Here is a 19,281-nt window from a genome sequence, read left to right as displayed (position 1 = left end):
CTGCTGACTCTGTATTCATCCCTATGTATAACAAAAAGTATATAAACAAACCTGAAAATAAAGAAAACAGTTTCTGGAAAGACTGATTCCCCCATGTCGTTCTTTCTTTCCCCTTCTGGCTGAATTCCCATCTGGAGTGTGGGTACTCACCAAGCCTGCCAATTTTGCCTGGGCTTCTAAGATCTGACGAGGGAGGCCTCAGTGTCTCCTCTCCTTTGGGAGAACGGAAAGACACCTGTGGCTTACATAGGTGGTGCAAACTCCTTGTCTTGGAGTTTTATTGGTATTCCACATAAACCAAGTTATTCAGCATCTTTTTCTCCACTAATATTTCCTACTACACTATCCTTTTCTAATCTCTCTTTATATTTCTAATTAAATAGCTTTTTCCTAGGACGCCGACTCCATCTCCCCTTCGAATTACCCTGGATCCACTGGGGCTGGACTCTGGCAACCAAAGGCTAAAGAATAAGAACAAAGTTAGAAGACTGATGTTACCTAATTTTAAGGCTTAATATAAAGCACAGTGATCAAAACAGCATGATATTGGTGAAAGAATAGATATGTAGTTTAATGCAACTGAACAGTGAATCAAAAATAGATCTATACAAGCAGAGCCAACTGATTTTGACAAAGGGGCAAAGGCATTTCAGTGGAGAAAGTCTTTTCAACAAGTCATGTTGGAGCAATTGGACATTTATATACCAAAAAAAAAAAGAATGAATTGAGACCCAGACTTTATACCTTTCATAAAAAAATTAACTTAAAATTGATCATGAACCTAAATGTAAAAAATCTATAAAATTTATTTAGGGTAACCTAGGAGAAAATCCAAGTGACCTTGGGATAGTTGGTAAGTTTTAATTTTTAAAATTTTTATTTGTTTAATGAAAAAATTATGCATTTTAAGGAAATTAACATTTTTAGAATCACAAAAGGTGTCCACTACCATGTCATTAGTCAAAGCAGCTCTCAGCTACCGCCACTCTAGGCTCTGTTTTCACTGATGCCTATAATTAATTCTCTTTAAGAGTTGTGATTTTTTTTTAACTTTTTGTTTTATATTAGAGTATAGTTGATTAGCAATGTTGCGATAGTTTCAGATGTACAGCAAAGTGATTCGGCTCCATGTATACATGGGTGTGTGTGTACACATATGTATGTAAACACACACATCCACACCTATGCATAGGTGTACATACTACATATACATGTATCTATTCTTTTTCTATTTTTTCCCCATTTAATTTGTTCTATCACACTGAGCAGAGTTCCCTTTGCTACACGGTAGAATCTTATTGGTTATCTGTTTTAAATATAGGAATGTGTGCAAGTAAGTCCCAAACTCCCTAACTATCCCTTCCCTTCATCCTTTCCACCTGGTAACCAGAAGTTCATTCTCTAAATCTGGGAGTCTGTTTCTGTTTTATGAATTAGTTCATTTGTATCATTTCTGTTTAGATTCTGCATATGAGCAATATCATACAATATCTTTCTCCGTTTGACTTACTTCATTCGGTAAGACAATCTCTAGGTCCATACATGTTGCTGCAGTTGGGATTATTTCATTCCTGTTATGGCTGAGTAATGTTCCATTACATATATGTGCCTCATCTTTATCCATTCCTTTGTCAGTGGACATTTAGCTCACGTCCATGTCTAGGCTATTGTAAACAGTGCTGCAATGAACATTGGGGTGTATGTATCCTTTCAGACCATGTTTTTCCCAGAATATATGCCCAGGGGTGGGATTGCAGGATCATATGGTAGCTTTCCATAAGAGAACTGCTCACCAAAGAAGATCAATGACAAACAAGTATAATGAAAATATACTCAACATCATTTTTCATCAGGGAATTACAAATTAAAACAATAAGATGCCTGTATACATCTATAGTTCAGTTGGTAAAGAATCCACCTGCAATGCAGGAAACCCTGGTTCAATTCCTGGATCAGGAAGATACGCTGAAGAAGGGATAGGCTACCCACTCCAGTATTCTTGGGCTTCCCTTGTGGTTCAGCTGATAAAGAATCCACCTGCAATGCGGGAGACCTAGGTTCGATCCCTGGGTTGGGAAGATCCCCTGGAGAAGGGAACAGCTATCCACCCCAGTATTCTGGCCTGGAGAATTCCACGTACTGTACAGTCCATGGGATGGCAAAGGGTCAGACACGACTGAGCAACCTTCACTTTCACACATCTATTAGAATGGCTAAAATACAAAATACAAATAAAAAAGTCCACATTAAACGTTGGTGAGGATGCCAGGCAACAGAAACTCTCATTCATTGCTGGTGGCAATACAAAATAGTACAGACACTTTGGAAGAGAGGATACCTGTTTCTGACAAAGCTAAATATAATCTTACCATATGACCCAGCAACTATAAGGATTCACCTGATGTAAAATCTAAGGCCACAAAAAGCCTGCACACAAAGATTTGTAGAAGTTTTATTCCACAATCACCAAAAAATGGAAGCAACCAAGATATCTTTTGATAGATGAATGGATAAGCAAACTGTGATATTTCATACAATAGGATATTAGCAACAAAAAGAAATAAGCTATCAAATCACAGAAAGACAGGGATGGAACTTAAATGCCTATTTCTTTCTTTTTTAAAATTTTAAATTAATTTATCTGTTTTAATTGGAGGCTAATTACTTAACAATATTGTAGTGGTTTTTCCCAAACATTGACATGAATCAGCCATGGGCGCACATGTGTTCCCCATCCAGAACCCCCCTCCCACCTCCCTCCCCATCCCATCCCTCAGGGTTATCCCAGTGCACCAGCCCTGAGCACTCTGTCTCATGCATCAAACCTGGACCACCGATCCACTTCACATATGATACACGTTTCAATGCTACCCTCTCAAATCATCCAACCCTTGCCTTCTCCCTTGGAGTCCAAAAGACTGTTCTTTACATCTGTGTCTCTTTTGCTGTCTCGCATATACGGTCATCATTACCATCTTTCTAAATTCCGTATATATGTGTTAGTATACTGTATTGGTGTTTTTCTTTCTGACTTACTTCATTCTGTATAATAGGGTCCAGTTTTATCCACCTCATTAGAACTGATTCAAATGCATTCTTTTTAATGGCTGAGTAATATTCCATTGTGTATATATACCACAGCTTTCTTATCCATTTGTCTGCCAATGGGCATCTATGTTGCTTCCATGTCCTGGCTATTATAAACAGTCCTGCGATGAACATTGAGGTACATGTGTCTCTTTCAATTCTGATTTCCTCAGTGTGTATGCCCAGCAGTGGGATTTCTGGGTCATAAAGCAGTTCTATTTCCAGTTTTTTAAGGAATCTCCACACTGTTCTCCATAGTGGCTGTACTAGTTTGCATTCCCACCAACAGTGTAAGAGGGTTCCCTTTTCTCCGCATCCTCTGCAGCATTTTAAAATGCCTATTTCTAAGTCAAAGAAGCTAGTCTGAAAAGGCTATAATGCTGTACAATTTTAATTATATGACATTCTATAAAGGCAAAACTATAGAAATAGAATAAAGATTAGGGTTCAAGGAGAGCACAGAAGGGTTGAATAGGTGAAGCCTAAATGATTCTGTTTAAGGGCAATTAAACTACTCTGTATGATAATGTACATATATATATGTATATATATATAATTTTGCATTTGTTAAAACAATAGAATTTTATAGCACAAAAAGTGAAACAATGCATGGAAAATTAAAAAAAAAAATAGAAAGTTGGGGAATCCTAGGAAGGAATATAGACTGTTACGACATTATCTGTGTTACAAATGTATGCAACTGCCTCATTGGAGAAGGTGAGAGAAAAAGAAACGGACTTAAATAGCTTTGGAAATGAGAGAAACATGTAAGGCTAAAGGCATAAGAACTGCTCATCAGCACTGCAGTATGGTTGAGACGGGAATGGCAACCCACTCCAGTATTCTTGCCTAGGGGCAGTCCCATGGACAGAGGAGCCTGGCAGGCTACTGTCCACGGGGTTGCAAAGAGTCAGACATGACTGGGCAGCTAACACTTTCACTTTCATGCTGCGCTCAGTCATGTCTGACTCTTTGTGACCCCACGGACTCTAGCCACCACATTCCTCTGTTCAGGAATTTTCCAGGCAAGAATGCTGGAGTGGGCTGCCAATTCCTACTCCAGGGGATCTGCCTGACCCGGGGATCGAATCTGCATCTCGTTTGTTGGCAGGAGATTCTTTACCACTAGTGACAGTTTTGATTTTGCTATAAATGTACACTGGAAATGAACAACTAAGAAAATGGATGGTGGATGGTAGGTGTGACGTTTTTTGCTGTTGGAGTCTGAATTTACATATGAGAAAGAGGCTAGAATGATTCATGTGGTTAAGGATCATAGTTGGAGATGTTGGTATGAACTATGTTTCAGTTCAGTTCAGTTCAGTCACTCAGTCGTGTCCAACTCTTTGTGACCCCATGAATCGCAGCATGCCAGACCTCCCTGTCCATCACCAACTCCCAGAGTTCACTCAAACTCATGTCCATCGAGTCAGTGATGCCATCCAGCCATCTCATCCTCGGTCGTCCCCTTCTCCTCCTGCCCCCAATCCCTCCCAGCATTAGGGTCTTTTCCAATGAGTCAACTCTTTGCATGAGGTGGCCAGAGTAATGGAGTTCCAGCTTTAGCATCATTCCTTCCAAAAGAACACCCAGGGCTGATCTCCTTTAGAATGGACTGGTTGGATCTCGTTGCAGTCCAAGGGACTCTCAAGAGTCTTCTCCAACACCACAGTTCAAAAGCATCAATTCTTCAGTGCTCAGCTTTCTTCACAGTCCAACTCCCACATCCATACATGACTACTGGAAAAACCATAGCCTTGACTAGACGGACCTTTGTTGGCAAAGTAATGTCTCTGCTTTTGAATATGCTATCTCGGTTGGTCATAACTTTCCTTCCAAGGAGTAAGCATCTTTTAATGTTTAGCTTAATATAAATACAGGTGGTTACATTCAGAAATGCACACTCATGCACACATATACATACATGTTAGTACACACACATATATTTCCTTTGTGAATTGAGTGGACCCAAAAGAAACAATAAACTAGTAAAAGTGAGCATGACAGATCTTGGTTTTTAATGGTATTCTCCAGGAAAATCAACCAGGACTCCTCAAAAAATTTAACTCTAGGATTGGGGCAGGAATATACATGATAAGCCTGGTGTACCTTGTAGTACCAGTAAGGATGGAATGCTCAAAAAATCAAAAGAACGAAAGAAAAACAAAAACTAAAAACTCCACTTTGATGTTTAACCAAGGACACAGGAATCAATTGAAAGATCTCCTAATGGCCAAAGCTGGAACAATTTAAGCAACAAAATAAAATACTGTTCAGGTCCTTTGCCCAAAATAAAGAAAGTACTATCTGGATTTTTTTCCCATTTTAAAATCAGATTATTTTTTGTTTGTTTTGTTTTATTGTTTTTTTGATTTATTTGTAAGAGTTCCTTATATATTTTGGATGTGAACAAACTCCTTTTGGTGACAGACCATACTATTATAGCCAAGACCATTGCCAAGGAGCTTATTCTCTAGATGAGTTGGTTTTAGGTCTTGCTTTTAAGTCTTTAATCCATTTGAGTTGATTTTTGTGTATCATTCTGAGAGTCTGATTTTTTTTTTTTGCATTGGATATCTAGTTTTCTCAACACCATTTATTGAAGAGACTATCCTTCCTCCATCTTGTATTTCTTGGCATCTTTGTCAAAAATTAATTGACACATAAGCATGGATTTATTTCTAGTTTCTCTAATCTGTTTCTTTGATCCATGTGTCTCTTTTTATGTCAATATCATCCTGTTTCCACCAGGTATATGAAAAGGTTCCCAACATCACTTATCAACAGGGAAATGCAAATCAAACCACAATGGGATATCCTCTCACACCTGTTAGAATTGCTATTACAAAAATGTCAAAATCTAACAAGTGTTGGCAAGAATGTGAAGAAAAGAGAATCCTTGTACACTGTTGGTAGGAATGTAATTGCTATAGTTATTATGGAAAACAGTATGAAGTTTATTCAAAAATTGAAAAATAAAACTGCCATATGATTCAGCAATACCACTTCTGGGTATATACACAAAGGAAATGAAATCAGTATCTTGATGAGACATCCCATGTTCATTTCAGCATTATTAATGATAACCAGGGTATGGAAACAACTTAAATGGCAATGGATGAATGGGTAAAGAAAATGTGATAGATGATGTTATATTATAATGTATGTATATATAAAATTTGGACTTCCCTGGTGGCTCAGTGGTAAAGAAGCCACCTGCCAATGCAGGAGATGTGGGTTTAATCCCTGTGTTCGGAAGATCCCCTGGAGAAGGAAACGGCAACCCCTTCGAGTATTCTTATCTAGAAAATCCCATGCAGTAGCCTGGAGGGCTACAGTCCATGGAGCCACAAAAGAGTTGGACATGGCTTAGAGACTAAACACCAACAGCAAATTTAGTCTCAGAAAGGGAGGAGACCCTGATATGTGTGACCCCAAAGAAGCTGAGTTTATAGTAGCATAGAGCAGAATAGTGGTTATAAGAAGCAGGGGTGTAGGGAGAAAAGGGAGATTTTAAAGAATGAAGGAAAGGAGAATGGTGGTTGCTAAGGGCTGCAGGGAGAAGGTCATGGGGAATTATTGTTTAACAGGTACAGAGTTTCAGTCTTGCAAGAGGGATGGTGGTGACGGTTGCACAACAGCATGAATGTACTTAATACCTCTGAACTGCACATGATTAATATAGGAAATTTGATGTCATGAGTATTTTACCACAATAGAAAAGGAAATAAAGTACTACTGGAGTATAACCCAAAGTATAAGACACAATATTAATGAGTACATGCTGACATAAATAAATGATTAAACACATCTACCCATATGCACGTCCAAACATATACACACCCATATATACATAAGGAGAGAAATTAGATATGTTTCCTATATCGATGACTCAAAATAATTTATGAGGATACTCCATCTTCAGCGGCAGGGAGCTTAACTCCTCAATTCTTTCTTGTGGGCTTTGCATAATGACTTCCTTCCAAAGAATACAGTATAGTCAGATGGGATGTTGGGAGGGAGGGTGAAGACAGTAATTTTGCAGTGGAGAAGCCTGATATATACCACCTAAGCCAGGTGATCCAGGTAATAAATCATGTGACTAGTATGTTCTCTTTATATAATGTAATGAGAACGGCAGTTTACCTCTGTGATATTCCTCCTAAAAAGCCACAACTCCAGTCTAACCGTGAAGAAAACATCAGACAAACCTAAATTGAGGGATAGTCTATAAAACACCAGACTAGGATGCCTCAAAACTATCCAGGTCATCAAAAAGCAAAGAAAGTCTGAGGAACCATCACAGTCAAGAGGCGCCTAAGGGGACAAGACAACAGTAAGTGTGGCATTCTAGATGGGATCCTGAAACAGGAAACGACATTAGGTGAAGACTAAAATAATCGGAATAAACCGTGAACTTCAGCTAATAATAACGTGCCAATACTGTTTTGCTAATTATAATAATAAACGTGCCATACTAATACAAGTTGCTAATAATAAGGAAACTGGGTGTGAAGTGTAAAGTAACTCTCTGTACTGTCTTCTTGACCTTTTCATAAATCAAAAGCTAGTCTGAAAAAAAAAAACTATTTTACACATCCTGCTATATATAAAATCTAAAAACAATAAAGTTCTGTTGTATAGGGCATGGAGCTCTAGTCAATATCTTGGAATAACCTACAATGGGAAAGAATCTGAAGTTGTACACCTGAAACTAACATAATATTGTATATCTACTCTAGTTAAATAAATAAATTTTTTAAACAAGAAAAGAACCACCAAAAAGGTGTATTAAAAATCAAAACCTAGGACTTCAAAAAAAATTTGCACACATTCTGGGTGTTTCTAATTACTTCTCCCTGTGGCCCCAATCTTCCCACCCAGTTCTACCCAAGCTTCCTTTTAACTCTTGTCCTCTTAGGAGGACTTGAGCCTGCAATCTCATCCTCTAAATAATGAGAGCCACCCAAGGAGTGAAGTATTCAGATCAAAATTTTGAATGAAACACCCTGTTCACTGTGTGGCGGATGAATTTCACGGTATGTGGACACAGGGATCAAAGAACAGTTTGAGGGCCATTGCGGTCGTTCAGGTGAGAAATGACCTTGGCCAAAGCTTGGAGGGTGCGGGTAGGAGCGGCAAGGATTGATCTCTGGTGTGGGGGTAGGGAAGAAGGGGAAATGAGGGTAGGGAATGATGTGGTTTCTCTCGCTTTGGTGAATGCACAGATGGTATTATCACCCAAGAGAGAGAATCCCTAAAGGGGAATGACAGTGCGTGTCCCTGGAGGTGGGCGGGGGGTAAGGGACACTAAGTGCCTTTTGGACTCATTGACTTTGGGTGCATACGGCATTCTCAAGAGATGTCCCTGACATATGCTCGTGATTATGATGAAATAGCTTTGGGTAACTTGAGACAACATGCCTGAGATGATGTTATGTTGTCAGAGCCAGATGATTCCTTGGTGGCTCAGCAGTTATGAATCTGTCTATAATGCAGGGGATGTGGGTTTGATCCCTGGGTCAGGAAGACCCCCCTGGAGGAGGAAATGGCAACTCACTCCAGTATTCTTGTCTGGAAAATCCCACGGACTGAGGAACTTGGTGGGCTGCAGTCCATAGCGTCACAAAGAGTCAGCCATGACTGAGTGTACACACGAGGTGATTCCCAGGAAGGAAAGAGCCCCATGTTCTGCTGTGGTTGATGGTAGGTAGTAAAGGCTACAGAAATGTCAGGGAGGGAAAACCACTGCAATGGCCCTAGATCTGTATTTCTCCAGGCTATTCAACACTTTTGGCTCCCCTGATTCCAGTTGACCCAAACTTTGCTTCCCTTAGTGACATTTTCTCTATCAGAGGCCAGTCCCAGAAGTCCCTCTTCTCCCCCATTTTCCCCAATTCTGCTACTTTACTTTCCTAAAGTCTTCCTTAACCGTGACTCTTGGAAACCACAAGCACATTCTGTGGAGAGAAAATCTGGGCAAGCACCCAAACCCAGGTGGAGCCCCCACTCCCTACCCATGCCTTTGGCCTTGGGCTAGGATTGGGTTCAGTGGGTATAATGGAAGGCAGTGCTGAACTGAGATGAATAGATCCTCTTCCCTCAGCCAGGGTAACCCATTCCCTCTTCCTGACTGCTGAGTGCTACTTTCAGGAACATGAGTGAACTTTTGTTTTGCTATTGTTTTCATTTCATTTTTAGAAGCTGTTGAATGTATTGAGTGGTTTGGGGTACAGAATCAAAGAGGGGTCAGAATATCTCTCTACCTATGGGAACTGGCCAAGAGAGTCATTCTCAACCTTTAACCTGCACACCGGGTTTTATATGGTGAATGATAGAGGGTAAAAAGTCAAAGAAAATACAGGATTCCAAGCCTTCCAGGATTTATTCTGTATTATTGTACACACTCACAGATTCAGCTATAATAGTGGGGATGTAGTCAGAGTAGCTATAGTCACTCTCTCCTCAGGTAAAGCCTCTGGCCACCTGAGGTTGGGATTGGGCTCATCAGGGGTGGATGCTGGGCTGTAACTTCCCCCACCTCAGACCTATCAAAGAGACATGCAGAAAGTCAGAGTCAGGCAGGTTCACAGATGAGACGGGTCACCCAGGTTGGGGGCCCAAGATAAGTGAGGCCACTGGCTCTCTCTTCACTTGTATGGGATTTCCGGGGGCCTCTGGGACACTGCAGGTGGTTACTTATGTTTAGAAGGCACTACACCTCCTGCTTCTTCAGAGGGCAAGGCTTTTCCCTTCAGTGGCAGGACTGGGTGGATCTCTTGGACCTGGTTGGGAGCTGGGACACACACAGGCTGTTTCAGCTGCCCATCCTGCTGCTCCAGCAGCTGCTCCTCTTTCTTTTCCATTTGTTCCTCTCTCTTAGCTGGCTCTTGATCCAAGTGCTGGCCCAAGACCTTCTTCTCCTGTTCCAGCTGTCCTTTCAGCTGCTGCTCTGTTTGTGTTTTCTCCTGCTCCAGCTGCAGCCCCAGGTGTTCTGCTTTCTGAGGCTCCGCGTGCTGTTCTTTTTGCTGCTGCACTTCCTGCTCCTGTAGCTCCTGGTGTTGCTTTTTGACATGCACTTCCTGTACTGGTGACTCTCGTTGCTGCAGTTCCACATGCACTTCCGGCACCTGTGACTCTTGTTGCTGCAGCTCCACATACTCTTCCAGCACCTGTGACTCTTGTTGCTGCAGCTCCACATGCTCTTCCGGTACCTGTGACTCTTGCTGCTGCTCCACGTGCACTTCCGGCACCTGTGACTCTTGCTGCTGCTCCACATGCACTTCTGGCACCTGTGACTCTTGCTGCTGCTGCACATGCACTTCTGGCACCTGTGACTCTTGCTGAAGTTCCACATGTACTTCTGGCCCCTGTGACTCTTGCTGCTGCTGCACATGCTCTTCTGGCACCTGTGACTCTTGTTGCTGCTGCTGCACATGCTCTTCTGGCACCTGTGACTCTTGTTGCTGCTGCTGCACATGCTCTTCTGGCACCTGTGACTCTTGTTGCTGCTGCTCCACATGCTCTTCCAGCACCTGTGACTCTTGCTGCTGCTGCACATGCACTTCTGGCACCTGTGACTCTTGCTGCAACTCCACATGCACTTCTGGCACCTGTGACTCTTGTTGCTGCTGCACATGCTCTTCCAGCACCTGTGACTCCTGCTGCTGCTGCTGCACATGCTCTTCCAGCACCTGTGACTCTTGCTGCTGCTGTTCCACATGCTGTTCCTGCACCTGTGACTCCTGCTGCTGCAACTCCACATGCACTTCCTGCACCTGTGACTCTTGCTGCTGCTGCTTCACATGCTGTTCTTGCTGCTCTGGCTCTGGTTGCTGTGGTTCACACTTTTGCCCAGGCACCCCTTTCACAATTGTGTGTTTCTCCCCGAGCTCCAAGGGGACTTCCCCTGGGAGATCCGAGTGTACCTTCTGGCATGGGGCAGGCAGTGGAGTTGGCTGCTTCACTTGCTCCTGCTGGGTATTGGTGGGAGGAGAAGCAGGCTTGAGGGACTCCTGAGAGAGGGCAGGGGGCAGAATCACTGGCAGAGTGTTTTGCTGGGACATCTTGGAAGCTGCTTTCGGTCAACCTGAAAAAGAGGAGGAGTCAGAGGAGTTACTGAAAGCAAGGAAATAGATGAAGCCCAAGAATCTGTAGCAGTGCCTGGTTTCTCAGCATTCCCATTTCCCTTGGGTGGGGCACTCTCCTGATCATGCTGGGCTATCATTCCACAGAAGCAGCAGGGTGACGGTAGGGATGGAGAGGGGTGGGGAAAGGCCCTCCTGGGAGTTTCTTGTTCCCAAGAGCCAACAACAAGGACTGTCTCCAGAGCTGCTCTGCGCAGATGCCCTGGGTACCATCTCATCTCCTGCCCTTGCCTATCCTTGTCTCTCCCTTATTCCTGACCTCCTCTGACAAAGAGAAGAGATGAGCTCTGGGATTATGATAGGAAGAGGGAAGGTGCCAGGGGTGGGGGGGAAGTTCTCTTGGAGGACCCCCAAGTCCTGGAAAATCGGTAGCCTATCCCCAGAGGATCTGAGAGGTGATGGTGCATGCCCTGAACTGGAGTCACATGCCATGATCTTGGCTTAAATCTCCCAGTGAAATGCTGTGTGGTTCTGGGCAGGTCATTTAGTCCCTCTGGGCCTCAGATTTCTCCTCTGCAAAATGAACCAGTCAGCATATTCAGCTCCAGAGCTTCTTTCTCTCTTGACCTTCTGAACTTTGGCTGCTGGTGGTGGGAGGAGGGGGCTGGAAGGTTGCTGAGAGCTGGAGCTGATTCTTTCAAGTCTCCTACTTCTAAACTGGGTTTCCCTGCCCCTGCTCTGCCTGGGTTCTCCAAATAGAAAGTGTTCCCCGTTTGGCATTTCTCCCTTCTGTAACACAGCTAAAAATTACAAGTGTGTCCCCAGACCCCATTCCCCTTTAGAGAAGACAAAAAACATAGCCCAAATCAAGCAGTTTTAGGAGAGAATCTGACTGTATTTCCCCTGCATCCCTATCTTACTCTTCTCTCCTCCCTGTCCCCACACTTGAAAATACAGCCCCCAAAAAATATGATGCAAGAGGGGATTGCTGTCTGTTCTGTTTCCCAGCCACGCACCTAGCCCTCAGCACAGTGACCTGAGCTCCCCCAGAAGGACAGTGGTCCAATTGAATCCTGCACGTGAGTGACCCCTGCACCCCCTCAGGCTGGCCATCCCCAGCCACGTTCTGGCCTATGGGAGGCCCCAGGTCCCAAGCCTGGTTCGACCAGCAAACACTTACCAGCCTCACAGTGGGGCCAGCCGGAGAGGCTTCTAGTGGAGTGCTGAGCTGAGCAGGGGCCGAGGTGCCCTTTATACCATTCCCCAGCCTGGCCTCCTTCCCAAGTTGAAGGAGATGGACTGGTTTCACCACTCCAGTTGGTCAACTTCCTCTAGCCCCTTCCTGACTCATCATAGGCACCTTAATCAGAAAACCCCTGAGGGCCCCTTTTCACAGAGACATACAGCTCCTGCCTGGCCAGTGGGCTCTGGGGGTTCAGTCACCCCCATGAGGCTCATCACCTCGGCACAGGGAGGTGAGGGAGGCATCTTGGGAAACTGGCCCCCTTTTCCTCTTTTTTTTTTTTTTTTTTGTTCTTGACCTCAGCCAAACTTTTCTTCTGAATCTCAGTTTCTTTACCTGTAAAATGGGTTTATCCTCCTTATTAGGCTGAGGGATTCAATTCCAAGGGCACAGAATAGAAAATTATGTGTCTTTCTGGGATGTCCAGTCTGGAAACATGTTAAAGGTGGGAGGAACCACTTTTCATGAAGAAACAGGGCTCTTGGGGGATTTTCTTGGCCAGTAACCCACAACCCATCTGCTCTCAAGACATACCTAAACTTCATTCTGTGTGAAAGTACTCTGTCCTGGGATGGGGGAGGGTTCAGTCTGACAACTTTAGGCCTGGAAAGGTTAAGCAGAAGGCTTGCAGGAGCCTCCTGCCATGTGTCAGGGTCTACTCAGGCCCTATGCCGAAGACTAGTTATAGAAGTTCCCAAGAATGCCAAGCTCACAAAAACTCCAAGGCATGGACCACTTTAGGTGAGAAAACAGGCATTAAATCTATAATATATAAAATAATAAGGGTTACTTTTTACAGTGATAAAAACAAACATCTCATACAATGTTTTGGGGACATTCATGAAGAGCAAGATTGAGGGGCCTTTCCAAGTGGTGCTGGTGGTAAAGAATCTGCCTGCCAGTGAAGGAGACACAAGAGACGTGGTTTGATTCTTAGGTCAGGAAGATCCTATGGGGTAGGAAATGGTAACACACTCCAGTATTCTTGCCTTTAATAACTCATAGACAAAGGAGCCTGGCGGGCTATAGTCAATGTGGTCACAAAGAGCCGGACACGACCGAGTAACTGAGAGTTTGTGCAAGCATGCGTACACACACACACACACACACACACACACACTCTCACATAAAGATCAAAACTAGATCATCCACTACTTTCTCTAAACTACTTTCTGAACGCAGCTTAAGCAGATTTTCAGGGTGGGGGTTAGAGCTGGCTTGTCCGTCACCAGCAACAATGGTGACCTAGGCCTCTTGGAATAAAATGTAAACTCCCTACCAAGTGTTCAAAGATCCTCACTGAGAGTCCTCAGTTACTAAGACGAGCCCAGTGCCCCCCACCTCTGGGGCCTCCCAGGGTCCCTAACTCTTTGTGCCTTTCAGTTTCACAGTTAATGCTGGGGCCTGCCGGAGGGACTCCCCTGGGACACCATCTGAAGGGTTATCCCCCGATTTGCTGCATTTCACTTATAACAACTGAGGGCTGCTTTATTTGCATTTGTTCACTTGTTTATTTTCCAAATCTCCCACTGAAAAAGAAGCTATAAGAGGCAGGAGTTTTGCCTGGTGTGTTTTCCACTGTGTCCCCAGAACCTGTCCTAACCATCAAATATAACCAGTACCCTATAAATATCAGTGGAAAGAATGAAGGAACAGTGCATTTTAGTGTCATGCGTGTGTGAGTGTAAACAAAATCGAATTGCGACTTGCCTTTCTCTTTAACAGCTTATTTTACGGACATCATTTAATCTCTCTCCTTCACAACCTAATCGTAAAAGAAAAAATAAAATCAGGTAAAATACTCATTTCTGGGGCTAATTTTGAGAAGTTCTGATTTCTCTATGGTGCCTCACAGGCATCTCCCTCCAAGCCCCCAATAGATCTATTTATGAGCTAATTTTGTCATGCTCCTGGGGCTTAGTCTGAAAAGACAGATGGAAGGACTCCTGTTTCCGGAATATACCCTCAGCTCGGAAATATACCCTCTGTGGTCCCTGAGCCTCACCTGGGACCTCACGTCATCTCCCGTTAGCAGGGCCGGCCATCTTCCTGGGCAGGGCAAGCCCTCTGCACCCCGCCCCCCCCCCCCTCCCTTTCCCCCACGCAGAACTAAGCCAGCGCCCTCACAAAGGGGCACCCATGCCTTGTGCTTTGCAGCTGACCTCACATGGGAGGAATCTGCCTCTCCCCAGCTCATGACTGTCAGTCCCAGGGCAGCAGACCCTGCTCCAGGAAGTCACACCGGTCTTATGGGTTTCCATGGACTAGAATCTGCCAGATCTACCTCCCGCCCTCTGATTCACAGCGTAATGAAAGCTTTTGGGGAAGACAGTGTGTGAGCCTTTGGCCAGTGGGCAGAGCCCGGGTGTGGTGAGGAGGGTGAAGCATGGAGTTGAGGGCGTGTGTGTGTGTGTGTGTGTGCACGCAGGGAAAGGATTGGAAGAGCCCCAGCCCCAGCCCATGGGGCTCAGAGGCCCCATGCTCTGCCCTCAGATTGCCCCATCTGGGGCACAGACAGGCATGCACATGGGGGAGATTCTCTTGATGTCTGCGTGAGTGATCCCACGGGGCCCCAGGGCCCACACCAAGAGGCCAGGTAACTGTATAGCCCCCACCCACTGTCGTGGGGATGAGCTCATATCCCATGACACACACAGAGGCCCTGAACCCAGCTAAAGGAGGCCCTGGCTCTTTCTCTTGCAGAGCCAGAAACTGGCTGGTTTCTCTTTCTGAGTGATACATCCTTCTTGAACTGTTGCTTAGCTGTGGGGGCAGGATGAATGGGTCACGTACTTCACTGCCCAGGGGGCTGGGGAGGAGGGTTATGACAATAGCTCTTCGTAAGTTGGTGGGATGGGGCAACGGCAGATGGTCCTGGAGCGCTGACTTGGACCCGGTCTCACGTTCTCATCTAGGGTAGCCACGCCTAGGATGTCTTCCAAAGAGGCAAAACCCCCATCCTCTGAGGCCGCGAAACACCTTCTCCATCCCCTGAGGCCTTCTCCTCTGCCCAGGGCACTGTTGCCCACATCTTCCCACAGGCCACAACCTATACTGGTCACCTTCCCACAGGCCCACAGTCCTCGCTGCCCTCATCCATACTGCCTCCTGGAAACTGGCCTCCATTCCTCATTCGCCCTTTGTGTCTATCTGCTGCTTGAGGAAGAGAGAGAAGACCAAGAAAGGGCCAAGGGGCTGAGTCTTCCTCTCCAGGCTCCTGGGTTGGCCTGTCTGATGTACCCTGGTGCTTCCCTTCCATCTTCCTCTGGCCTCTCCTCCTTGACCTGTGAGGTTGCTAGGTTCCAATTTCTTGCTTGTGAATCTGATCACTGTGGAGAGACAGACACAGCTCTGCTCCTGGTGCCGTGAGAAGAGCAAAGGCATGAAAGTTGATCAGGAGCGGAGAAAAGGAGCTTTTTGGTGCCCTCTCCTCCAGCCTGCAGGATGCCCTCCTCGTGGGCTCTTTGGGAAACCACATCCTTGGTAGCTGATTGTCTGCACCTGATTACATCAGCCTCTCTGAGCTGGGAGCAGGGGTGGGAGCTGCAGAATGCATGGGGAGGGCCTGGCCAGTGTGCCCAGGAGATTCCTGGCACTTCCCAGTCCCCTCTGCTGGGGCCAGTGCCGTCTTGTGACAGGTGGGCAGTGAAGTCTGAGGAGAGAACATGAGAAGCCCAGGGCCCTACAGAGGGTCTGCAGTACAGCTGAGTAGAGCTCCCACATGCTGATCTCTGTCCAGCGGGCCCTCTTCCCCACCAGGCTGCCTTCCCAGATGCCTGAGCATCTGACAGAGGTAACAGGCCACACTAGGTAACCTGGGACGTCTTCTGAGTGTGAGTCAGCCTTCTATGGGCTGACCCCCATGTGGTCAGTTCTGGGCTTCTTGGAGGAAGGACCAGTCTTCTTTGGATCAGATTCAATCAAAATGCCCTGAGGATGACCCTCATTTGTTCTGGGAACAGAAAGCTCTATTTCTTCGCTGGTATATGTGTGTTTGTGTGTTAGTCCATCAGTCGTGCCTGACTCTTTGAGAGCCCATGAACTGGGGCCTGCCAAGCTCCTCTGTTCATAGAATTTTCTAGGCAAGAATACTGCAGTGGGTTGCCATTCCTTTCTCTGGGAGATCTTCCCAACCCAGGGACTGAACCTGGGTCTCCCCCATTGCAGACAGATTCTTTATCATCTGAGCCACCAGGAAAGCCCTCCTGGCTGGCACTGATGTATATTAGCCTCATCCAACCCCTAGGATTGTTGATGTTCTGTTGGCTTTGCAGTCGATGGACCTGGGCTTAAATCCCAGTGAACCTCTTGTTATCCGAATGAGCTGCTTTTCCTCTATGACCCTCAGTTTCTTTGTCTAGCAAAATTTATTTTTATATTCCTTTTTTATACTATTTTTAACTTAGAAGTTTCTCATCCATACCAATGAAATGCCCAGAAAGAGGGAGAAAATCTGTACAACATATTCACCCCAGCTCTATTTTAATAGGAAAAAATGGAAGAAAAAATTGTCCATTTGAAGATAAGGTAGAATATGAAAAGATTAAATTATTTTTGAAAATTAGTTTCACATATGAGGAACTGGAAAAGGTCAGTTTTCATTCCAATCCCAAAGAAAGGCAATGCCAAAGAATGCTCAAACTACTGCACAATTGCACTCATCTTGCACACTAGCAAAGTAATGCTCAAAATTCTCCAAGCCAGGCTTCAACAGTACGTGAAATGTGAACTTCCAGATGTTAAAGCTGGATTTATAAAAGACAAAGGAACCAGAGATCAAATTGCCAACATCCTCTGAATCATCAAAAAAGCAAGAGAGTTACAGAAAAGCATCTATTTCTGTTTTATTGACTATGCCAAAGCCTTTGACTGTGTGGATCACAACAAACTGTGGAAAATTCTTCAAGAGATAGGAATACCAGAACACCTTACCTGCCTCCTGAGAAATCTGTATACAAGTCAAGAAGTGACATTTAGAACAGGACATGGAACAACAGACTGGTTCCAAACTGGGAAAGGAGTACATCAAGGCTATATATTGTCACCATGCTTATTTAACTTACATGTAGAGTACATCATACAAAATGCTGGGCTGGATGAAACAAGCTGGAATCAAGATTGCTGGGAGAAATACCGATAACCTCAGATATGGAGATGACACCACCCTTATGGCAGAAAGCAAAGAAGAAGTAAAGAGCCTCTTGATGAAAGTGAAAGAGGAGAGTGAAAAAGTTGGCTTAAAGCTCAACATTCAGAAAACTAAGATCATGACATCTGGTCCCATCACTTCATGGCAAATAGATATGGAAACAGTGGAAACAGTGATAAACTTTATTTTTGGGGGCTCCAAAATCACTGCAGATGGTGGCTGCAGCCATGAAATTAAAAGACAATTACTCCTTGGAAGAAAAGCTATGACCAACCTAGACAAAGTGAGCCAGAAAGAAAAACACCAATACAGTATACTAACATATATATATGGAATTTAGAAAGATAGCAATGATGACCTTGTATACAAGACAGCAATAGAGACACAGATGTGTAGAGCAGACTTTTGGACTCAGAGGGAGAGGGAGAGGGTGGGATGATTTGGGAGAATGGCATTGAAACATGTATACTATCATGTAAGAATCGAATCGCCAGTCTATGTCAAATGCAGGATACAGGATGCTTGGGGCTGGTGCACGGGGATGACCTAGAGAGATGTTATAGGGAGGGAGGTGGGAGGGGGGTTCATGTTTGGGAAGGCATGTACACCCATGGTGGATTCATGTCAATGTAAGGCAAAACCAATACAGTATTGTAAAGTAAAATAAAGTAAAAAAAAAAAAAAAAAAGCAGAGACATTACTTTTCCAACAAAGGCCCATCTAATCAAAGCTATGGTTTTTCCAGTAGTCATGTATGGATGTGAGAGTTGGACTATACACAAAGCTGAGCACCAAAGAATTGATGCTTTTGAACTGTGGTGTTGGAGAAAACTCTTGAGAGTCCCTTGGACAGCAAGGAGATCCAACCAGTCCATTCTAAAGGAAATCAGTCCTGAATATTCATTGGAAGGACTGATGCTGAAGCTGAAACTCCAGTACTTTGGCCACCTGATGCGAAGAACTGATTCATTGGAAAAGACCCTGATGCTGGGAAAGATTTGAAGGCAGGAGGAGGAGAAGGGGATGACAGAGGATAAGATGGTTGGATGGCATCACCGGCTAAATGGGCATGTGTTTGAGTAGACTCCAGGAGTTGGTCATGGGCAGGGAGGCCTGGCATGCTGCAGTCCAAGGGGTCAAAAAGAGTCGGGCATGACTGAGTGACTGAACTGAACTGAATGAGGAACTAACTGTGGTAACATTTAAAATATGAATTTGCTAACTATAAAATAAAGTAGAACATGCAGATATTATTTGCAAATTTGTAATAAATGTGTGTGATTATATTTTGTAAAAATGAGTATTTGGATCTCCTTCCACTTCTGGGAGGATTTGGTGAGGTGATATTTGTGGTTAGCATGTAGATGGTGCTCAGAAACTGGTTTCCTGCTAGGAGTCATGGCAACGTTAGCTGACAGACCGCAGTGTGCTACCTGCCTATACACAGAGTCTTAGTAACGCAGAGTTTCCCTTTCTCATTTTGCCAATGAGAAAACTGAAACCCCAAAGTCACACAGTGCGTGGAGTGAAGTAGGGCGAGAAACCAGGGATCCTGATGTCCCATTGACTCCTCCCTCTAGTCTGCCTGCTGTGGGCCTTGGGCGGCGCTCCAGCTCAGCCCGTGGCATCTTTCCCTTGTGCACTCAGGAGGCTCCACGTGGACTGATTGTGTTTTCACGTGGTAGGCTCACTGAGGAATCCAAATGGGTTTGCAT

The 19,281-nt window shown here is 44.7% G+C and overlaps 1 protein-coding gene across 2 annotated transcripts; it reads right to left on the bottom strand.

Annotated features, from left to right (window-relative positions):
- Positions 1-9,453: 9,453 nt before the first annotated feature.
- Positions 9,454-12,399, bottom strand: IVL (involucrin). Of its 2 annotated transcripts, XM_060402002.1 has the most exons (3): positions 12,355-12,399; positions 10,539-11,176; positions 9,454-10,418 (listed from the first exon to the last, which is right to left on the bottom strand). In XM_060402002.1, the coding sequence occupies exons 2-3, from the start codon at positions 11,151-11,153 to the stop codon at positions 9,783-9,785; spliced, it is 1,251 nt and encodes a 416-aa protein (XP_060257985.1). In that variant the 5' UTR covers positions 11,154-11,176; positions 12,355-12,399; the 3' UTR covers positions 9,454-9,782. The 2 variants fall into 2 exon arrangements, with proteins under 2 accessions (XP_060257985.1, XP_027831013.2); XM_027975212.2 differs by having other exon boundaries at positions 9,454-11,176.
- Positions 12,400-19,281: the final 6,882 nt, after the last annotated feature.

This window comes from Ovis aries, chromosome 1 (assembly GCF_016772045.2).
Source record: "Ovis aries strain OAR_USU_Benz2616 breed Rambouillet chromosome 1, ARS-UI_Ramb_v3.0, whole genome shotgun sequence".
NCBI classification, from domain to species: domain Eukaryota; kingdom Metazoa; phylum Chordata; class Mammalia; order Artiodactyla; family Bovidae; genus Ovis; species Ovis aries.
The sequence above is the reverse complement of the archived record's forward strand: the minus strand, read 5'-3'. Positions and strand labels throughout refer to the sequence as shown.

Coding starts and splice junctions, on each gene's coding strand:
- IVL (XM_027975212.2), bottom strand. CDS start 11,153: ATGTCCCAGCAAAACACTCTGCCAGTGATTCTGCCCCCTGCCCTCTCT.